Source organism: Aplysia californica, unplaced genomic scaffold (assembly GCF_000002075.1).
Source record: "Aplysia californica isolate F4 #8 unplaced genomic scaffold, AplCal3.0 scaffold00282, whole genome shotgun sequence".
Taxonomy (NCBI): Eukaryota; Metazoa; Mollusca; class Gastropoda; order Aplysiida; family Aplysiidae; genus Aplysia; species Aplysia californica.
The window spans coordinates 248911-258222 of NW_004797552.1; the positions used below are offsets into that span (position 1 = coordinate 248911).

Below are 9312 nucleotides of genomic sequence, written 5' to 3' on the forward strand. Positions count from 1 at the left end.
TCTCACAATCTGACTACAACAGAAGCAAACATTCATCTCATGAGATTTCCTCTGACAATCTGACTACAACAGAAGCAAACATTCATCTCATGAGATTTCCTCTCACAATCTGACTACAGCAGAAGGGAGACTTCAACAGAAGCAAACTGACACAGCCCTACGGCAATAACGGGTGTCCTGATCAAACAAAACAGGCCACAGTGGGAATTCTATTGTTTCACATTCAGCTCATGAGATTTCGTTTGACAATCTGACTACAACAGAAAGAAGATTTCACCCTAAGCAAAGATACAAGATTTCACCCTAAGCAAAGATACAAGACTTCACCCTAAGCAAAGATACAAGACTTCACCCTAAGCAAAGATACAAGATTTCACCCGAAGCAAAGATACAAGATTTCACCCTAAGCAAAGATACAAGATTTCACCCGAAGCAAAGATACAAGATTTCACCCGAAGCAAAGATACAAGATTTCACCCTAAGCAAAGATACAAGATTTCACCCAAAGATACAAGATTTCACCCTAAGCAAAGATACAAGATTTCACCCAAAGATACAAGATTTCACCCTAAGCAAAGACACAAGATTTCACCCGAAGCAAAGATACAGACCTCCAACAATCATGGGCGTTCTGAACAAGCAAAGTCCACCACAGGCGGAACAAAGTCATCTCAGGAAACTTACATCTAATACTTTCTTCACAGAAGCACCAGCTACCCATGTCCAGGGGCTGCTTTTACCTCAGGAGGTTTATCTGACAATCCTAGGAATATAATCTCAAGCTTATCTCACAAGATTTTGTCTGACACTCTCTCTTTATCTTTAATTTTCTCAAAACTTCAGAAGATGATTTATGCTATTGAGGAATGACAAGGACAATGTGTCTAGAAGGCTCTACCACAAAAACAAAACCCCAAACAAAGAGTCTATCTTTCCTTACTTTATGGGAGAAATGGGGTCCTGCCTCCTCCTGTTCCTCTCCTCTGCCGTCATGTAATCCCATTTGAAGACCAGATTCCAGTCAAAGCCTGAGGACAAACAGCGACATTGAAAAAACCCCGTTTTTTTAACTTGGGTCGTGAAGCATTTTTTCCCAGTTTTTCTCACAATGACAAAAGGCGACATCTCATGTTTTTCCCTTGCACCTTCTTTTGGTACGGTACGACTTTTACTTCCCTAAATGCTGTACAGATATTTTTTTAAAAGCAGGACCTTGGAATTGACAGCCTGTTTCCAATTAGACCAAGCCAGGTGGGAGGGCAGTTTTGAAAACTTCCTACACAATCTTTGTTCACAATTACTTCATTGTGGATTCCAACAAGGGTCATCCAAACCAACAACTAGCATGTAAGCAAGTATTTTTTCATGCATCCTGCCACCCAAACAAAAAAAAAAAATTTTCTTAGGCATTCTAAACCAAACAAATAAACTAAAACAATATAATCTTTCCCCCTTTTCTAAAAAAAAAAAAGAAAAAAAAGGTGGTTTTATACCCCAATCAAGACAATTTCGGTCACTTTGGAGGCAGGCTTCTGAACCTGCCAATAAGGGCCAACCCAGGCTGAGAGGGATACAACATCCCAGCAGAAAGACAGAAATACTCAATACAAATACTCCCAGTCTGGGAATCAACCTTGGGTCTCGTGCCCACAACAGCAAAGCGTCTAACCACTGCACAACAGACCCTGGTATTGCTCCCCCTAATCATTGTAAACTCAACAGTCGTAGCGCCCCAGCTCACCTCCCTTGAGGTCGGCCGAGGCCCCGATGTAGTCAAAGTTGTCCATGCTGATCACATCGATGATGGGGCTGACCACGTTCCTACTGTCCTGGAAACAGGGGAGAAAACATTCAGCTTCATTCAGAGTTATGAAGTAATTCTTCACGTACTATCCTGTCATTGTCATCTGTGTGAGAATTGACATAATTTTCTTAATCTATCTAATGATTATTTGTGTGTGTGTGTGTCTGTCTGTCTGTGTATGTAAGTGTGAGTGTGTGTGCTGATGTGAGTGTGTTCATGTGTGCGAGTACATTTATGAGTCACAACTTGGTAGAATCAGGAGAGAAAATGTCTGCCAAAGTTGAGTCACTTTGCTTGAGTGTTTTTGGAAACTGCAAATTTGCATTTTTTTTGCCTTTGATCAACATTTTTCAGTAAAATCCACAGAGACATGTGTTTTACAATGGACATAAAAGGTGGTGAGCAACAACAATCACCATCACAACAACAACAACAATGACAATAATAACACCACTAACCTCAGCCAAGCTCTCCAACAACAACAACAACAACAACAGCAACAACAACAGCAACAACAACAACAACAGCAACAACAACAGCAACAACAACAGCAACAACAACAACAACAACAACCACCAACCTCAGCCACTCTCTCTAGCAGAGGCTCCAGCCAGTTGGCGTTACACTCGCAGTGACTGTCCAGGAAGGTCAACACTTGACCTTTGGCTGCCGCGGCTCCCTTCACCCGTGACCGGATCAGACCTGGGGAGACAGACGTTCATACCGTGGCAGAAACACCCGACGGTCTGACTGTGCCACTGGTACCCAGCAGGTGTTTTTTGTCTACTTTGGGTTCACTTTAATCCAGAACACTTCACTAACTGACATGAGCACAAGAAGAACTGCTCACCACACCAATCTCGGACAGCAACTTAACTTTATTACTCACCCCACTAGTCGCTACCGCGCATGTCTTAAAGTGACGGAGGGTAGCTCCCTTAAAACAGGGATGGACAATAACCTTGTTATGTCCCTTACATAACAGGTGTTATTGTCACTAACTCATGGGTTTGAATCCCGTCAATGGCTTGACTTTGTGTCTTTGGGAAAGGCACTTTACATGAATTTTTAGTTTTAGAAAGAGTTTTAAGGCACTTGCAACACAATAAGGTTATATAAGTGCCGAAGATTAGAGGTGTTACAAGAGAGTAACAAACATAAAAAAGGAGGAGGAGAGATAAAGACGACAGTTGTTTGATAGGAAAGAATGAGCAAACCACAGCACAGCACCTGCCAACCACCCACCAACGGTCTGACGGTGTCACTGATACCAAGCAGGGTAGTGTCTCTAACTCATAGGTATGAATCCTACCAGAGACCCGACGTTGTGTCCTTGGGGAAGGCGCTTAATACACATTTTTTTCCTCACTACACCCAGGTGGTACCCGCCTGAAGACAACAAAAGTTTTATTCACGATTTAAGGTAACTGACTGAATATATTCATTTCCATCGCTGAACATTGTTAAAGTCGCGGACTATGATTTAAACCCCAGGCTTACAGCATCCCGACAAGACAGAAGACCAAGCCCATTACCTTGTCGCTTCTCATTCCTCAGCACCGTCACCTTGTGGATCTTGTTCAGCTCCAGTCCATCGCTAGCTGTGGGTCAAATACAAACAAACAGTTGCTCTTTTTTTTTCCATATATCCAAATACTTTCTTAAGTGGAGAGTTCTAACATTTCAGGCACAACAGTTTGAGTATGAGTGAGGGTTTTCTAAATAGTTTTAGTGAGGTTTTTACTGCGCTCGCAACTGCATAAGGTCATATGAGCACCAAGGAGTCGATGTCAACAGAGAAGTCCTTACAGGGAATCAGGCTTACTTTGCTCACCTCTCTAGCCTCAACAGCACAAAGTCTGCTTCAACTATCAAGGCACCCCGGAAATAGCAGTTCACAAGAGAGTGACAAACATACAAAAGAAGTAGAGGAAAAAATGACGATAGTAAGGATGAGGAAAGAAAAAGCAGCAGTTCACCCTATGTTGTTCCGGCACAGTATGAGCATGACATTGATAAATCAGCCCATTTACAATTCTACAGTGCATAAGAACATGTTGATATTCCCCCTTTGGGAATGGCCTATAGACACTTCAGTCAGTGGCACTGCCCTTGTGTGTGTGTGTGCGTGCGCGGGGGTGTGTGTAAACAGCAGTCATAATGAAACTGCGCATCAAAAGGCACAACTGAATGTCTAAAAACAATGATTCAAATATATCGTCAACCTTGTGATAAAACCAGCTAAGCACCAAAACATCATTTCTTCTTTTCATTTCACAAATCAATAGCAACTTATCCATTCCCTATACTCAGTCAAAGACAGGTCAGAGTTCTGGCTAGAAACTACTAAAATGTCAGAGATAAAGCCAACAACCTGCAGACCGTCAGGTCACTGTGTGCTAAAACAAAATAAGTTTTTTGGTTCTCCTGTCAAATTTACTTTGCTGGGATTAGCTGACCTTATCACAAGATAGAAGATACGACATTTATATAGCACTCAACCCCAAGTAAAAACCACAGGCTCTGAGCATGTGTTTCAGAAATAGAGTTATGAAAGTTCTATTAATGGTGCTGGTACGTATATTTTTTCAGCTGTCAAAGAATTTTGGAGAAAGGGTTTCCATGAAATGAACTTACGATCTTCGCTGAAGTCATCCACCAAAATGATTTCTCTGAGAAGATGAGCCGGACTTTTCCGGAACACACTGGAGGAGGAAAAGACAAGGACAATAGGTGAAAACTTCACCAGTCAATATGAACAACAATATAACTGTATAACAATAACAGGTTGTTGTTGTTGTTTTTAGATCACTTTAGCTGCGAGCATTTCGCTGTAACAATAACAGGTAAAGTATCAAGCTTACTGCTTACTGATCAAATAATCCACGAAATTCATAGGGGCGCTGTATGACAGAGAGCCTCACCAACTGCCTCCACTTTTCACATTTTTTTTGCGAGCGCCTGAGTTTGGGCGAAGGAGCTCCCTAAGTATCGAGACTCAATCTAAATTTCTTTCTAATGGGTACAACATCATATTCCTTGTGTTCAATGTAACATTCAGACATCATATTCCTTGTGTTCAATGTAACATTCAGACAACATATTCCTTGTGTTCAATGTAACATTCAGACATCAAATTCCTTGTGTTCAATGTAACATTCAGACATCATATTCCTTGTGTTCAATGTAACATTCAGACATCATATTCCTTGTGTTCAATGTAACATTCAGACAACATCATATTCCTTGTGTTCAATGTAACATTCAGACATCATATTCCTTGTGTTCAATGTAACATTCAGACATCATATTCCTTGTGTTCAATGTAACATTCAGACAACATCATATTCCTTGTGTTCAATGTAACATTCAGACATCATATTCCTTGTGTTCAATGTAACATTCAGACAACATCATATTCCTTGTGTTCAATGTAACATTCAGACATCATATTCCTTGTGTTCAATGTAACATTCAGACATCATATTCCTTGTGTTCAATGTAACATTCAGACATCATATTCCTTGTGTTCAATGTAACATTCAGACATCATATTCCTTGTGTTCAATGTAACATTCAGACATCATATTCCTTGTGTTCAATGTAACATTCAGACATCATATTCCTTGTGTTCAATGTAACATTCAGACATCATATTCCTTGTGTTCAATGTAACATTCAGACATCATATTCCTTGTGTTCAATGTAACATTCAGACATCATATTCCTTGTGTTCAATGTAACATTCAGACATCATATTCCTTGTGTTCAATGTAACATTCAGACATCATATTCCTTGTGTTCAATGTAACATTCAGACATCATATTCCTTGTGTTCAATGTAACATTCAGACATCATATTCCTTGTGTTCAATGTAACATTCAGACATCCTATTCCTTGTGTTCAATGTAACATTCAGACATCATATTCCTTGTGTTCAATGTAACATTCAGACATCATATTCCTTGTGTTCAATGTAACATTCAGACATCATATTCCTTGTGTTCAATGTAACATTCAGACAGAGGAAAACGGTGGTGACAAAGGGTACCTGACGATGGTCCGGAGCAGGGCCGAGCGAGCCTCGTTGTGGAAGGTGATGATGACAGACGTGTCCGGCAGATCGTGTCTCCAAGGCTTGGACCGACACCTGAGGACACAGCAGACACGTGCAGCTGTCAACTTCCACAGCATCGTATGGTACGAGTTCCAACATTTGTACAAGCTACAGTCTAGAATAACAAGTTGTGAGTTTTACTCAAAAGTTTTACAATTGGAACACAAATTAATAGGTGATATAAGTGCCGAAGATTATAGTTGTTACTAGAGAGTAAGATCAAAAGAATAGGGGGAAGATAGATAATGATGACGGACGTTTGATAAGTTGGAAGGAGCAAACTACACCAGAGCACCTGCCAACCACCCACCTAAATTGTGATGATGGGGTAGAAAAATATCTATAATAAAAATAATAAATGAGGGCGATATCATGACAAAATCAGGTGTTCAAAATGATTAAATTTTATTATTTTTTAAAACATTTTTTCCCCCTTTTGGGCAATTTTCTCTTTTTCACTCCACAACTTTTTTATCCATTTAAAAACACATTTCTGAGTGTATTTTACTGAAAAATATTGATCAAGGTCATAAAAAAAATGTAAATTTGCAGTTTTCAAGGATGCTCAAGCTTTGGAAGACACCAAATTTTGGTGGCCATTTTCTTGCTAATTTTACCTGTACACACACAAGGCAATCCCAACCTTCTTTAATCTAACACATTTTGACTTCTTTTTAAGAAAAGTATTTTTTTGGCGCTCATATGACCTTAAGCAGTTGCGAGCGCCGTAAAACCCTCTACTATAAGGGGGAAAAAAAAGGTATTTATTTCCTTAAAAGCAAGGTAAATGAACAAGCTTCAAGATGGTACCAACAACTCTATAAGCCCGAAACCTGAAGAGCTCTTAACTTCACTATGTCTTGACATATTGCGACCTCAGTGCTCTCTTGTCGTATCTCCATTCTTTTTAACAGTGAAAATGTGACTTCTCCTTCAGCTCACTCTTTGTTATGAACTGTTTTCACTGTTATTAAAAATGGAGAAGCGACAAAAAAGTACAGAGGTCTCGATATTCTATTTCCCAAAAGACGGACACGACAACAGGACTAGTACTGACTCCAGGTGTCTCGTGTCAGGCACATCCCGGTTGGACCTCGTTCCGTCGCTGGCCTTCTGGTTGAACTTGTTCCTGGTGTAGGGATCTTCCCCCGGCCGCAGCCTCGTCTTGGCCACGTACTTCTCCTCGTCAAACTCCGTCCAGACCACGCCCTCCTCCTCCTGAACCACGTCCTCCTTCTGCACCTCGCGGCTCTCCATCAGACGCGGGTTCACACCAGTGATGATCTGAAGCCACAACGACAAAGGGTTTTGTTTAGTTTGACTATGCGTTTTACAGCACTTTCAGCACAGATAGGTCATAGAAACAACAAAGGGTTTTGTCCAGTTTTACTATGCGTTTTACAGCACTTTTAGCACAGATATGTTATAGAAACAACAAAGGTTTTCAGTAAGACTTTTACAGCACTTGCAACATAAATATGTTATAGAAACAACAAAGGTTTTCAGTAAGACTTTTACAGCACTTGCAACACAATAAATATGTCATAGAAATGCTAACCCCTCACCAAAATGAACTAAATTCTCTCAAAGGTTTTTTGTTTCAGGAAATGTTTTACGAATATCGTGGAAGGACAAGAAATCAAATGAGGTAGTGCTTGACGAAGCCCACGTGGGACGCTCACTGTTAAAAACAATCAGGAAACAACAATTTATTAGTTTTTGGGACACCTGAATAGACATAAAGGTCTAGAACATCTAGGTCTCACTGGCAAAATTGAGGGCAAACGAGGCAGCGGTAGGCCCAGAGCAACCTACTTAGGGAACATAAACAAATGGGTAACGGGGAAAGATCAGGAAAAGTGGCTTTTTTAAGAGCATCTGAACAAAGTATCTGGCACTGGATGAATGAATTCATGAAGTGTTTTACAGCACTTGCACCACAATAATGGCATAAAAGTGTCCAAGATAAGAGGTGCTACAAGAGAGTAACAAACACGAAAAAAGAAGGAAGGGAGATGTGGATGACATACGTATGATAGGAAAGAAGGAGCAAACCACACCAGCACCCCCACCAGAGTGATCTAAATTCTCTCAAAGGTTTTCTTAATGATTCTAACATTTCTCAACAGCCTGCAAAGGACAACTAAACTTTTACATGGGCTTTCCAAATGTTGCAACTCTTCTCAAAAGTCTTCACAATGTTGGAACACACAAAGAAAAAGAAAGAAAAAAAGCACACTGGAACACCCACCAACCACCCACAAGAATCCTGATCTTTCCCCAAACACCCCACACTTGAACTCAACGTATGCCCTCGTGATTTTCACCACAACGAAGGAAAAAAAAAGATAAAAAATTCCGCAAGAACAATCCAGAAAACATACAGCCCTGATCTGTAAAAAAAAGGCTTTACCAGATAAAAATATCAATATTTCCATTCGTCGCGGGGAGAAACTGCAGACGAGGAATCTCACAGAACACAAACAGCTTTGTTGATCAATAGAGATAAAAGCCATTGGAAATAACCCCCCAAACGTTAATTCATTTTGGAGAAATATTATTTTGGGGCATGTCAGCATTATTAATAAATACAGGCTTCAACATGACGTTATTTCTGCTTCAGTTAGAGTAAAGAGAAACACATTAACAAAATAATGAAAGAGATAAAAATTCTTGGCTTTAAAAAATCTGAAAATTCTGCAAAAACTTCTCCCCTTTTTCCCTCCCAGCCTCAGCCTATCTATGACAACACAACACATTCACCTAACCAGCATCTGTTTTAATGTAGCTGTTTTTACACCCTCATCAACACAATTTAGAACATAATTTAGGGGGGCGGGCTTCTGACCCTGCATGCCCCAAAAAACCAACAAAAAACCCCTCAAAACAACGAACAAAAACAAAAACCAAAAAAAAACAAACAACCATACAAGACAAACAAAACAACCACCATACACAAAAACTAACATTAAAAAAACACAAAAACAAAAAAACATTTTTAAAAACCCAAACAAAACCACCATACACAAAAACGAACAAAAACCCCCACAAAAAACAAAACAAAAAAATCCCCCACTGACCCTAGGAGCCTCCGTGACCAGCACCACCGTGTCGTCATGTCCCAGAGTCTCCCACTTCTCCTCATGTCTCGGCCGGCGTGGGGCGTTGAACCCGTCCGGCCCGGAGTCCACTCGGCTGCCTCGCCCATCCTGCCAACACACACACGACAATACATACATGTCATAATTATAATCAAGGACATTTATACAGGACAACACATCCATTTCATTAAAATAATAATAAATGACATTTATACAGGAGAAAACATCAATGTAATAATAATAATAATGACATTTATACAGGAGAAAACATCCATGTAATAATAATAAT

The 9312-nt window shown here is 40.1% G+C and overlaps 1 protein-coding gene across 1 annotated transcript in view; it reads right to left on the bottom strand.

Moving 5' to 3' along the window:
* LOC101856906 (polypeptide N-acetylgalactosaminyltransferase 2) overlaps window positions 1-9312 on the bottom strand; it is a gene marked incomplete in the record, with an annotated part of 65684 nt that overhangs the window by 7894 nt on the left and 48478 nt on the right. The window contains 8 exon segments of the mRNA XM_013084269.2: window positions 941-1028; window positions 1742-1829; window positions 2385-2506; window positions 3340-3405; window positions 4442-4509; window positions 5857-5955; window positions 6980-7206; window positions 9003-9131. Coding sequence (XP_012939723.1) covers window positions 941-1028; window positions 1742-1829; window positions 2385-2506; window positions 3340-3405; window positions 4442-4509; window positions 5857-5955; window positions 6980-7206; window positions 9003-9131 — 887 coding nt within the window.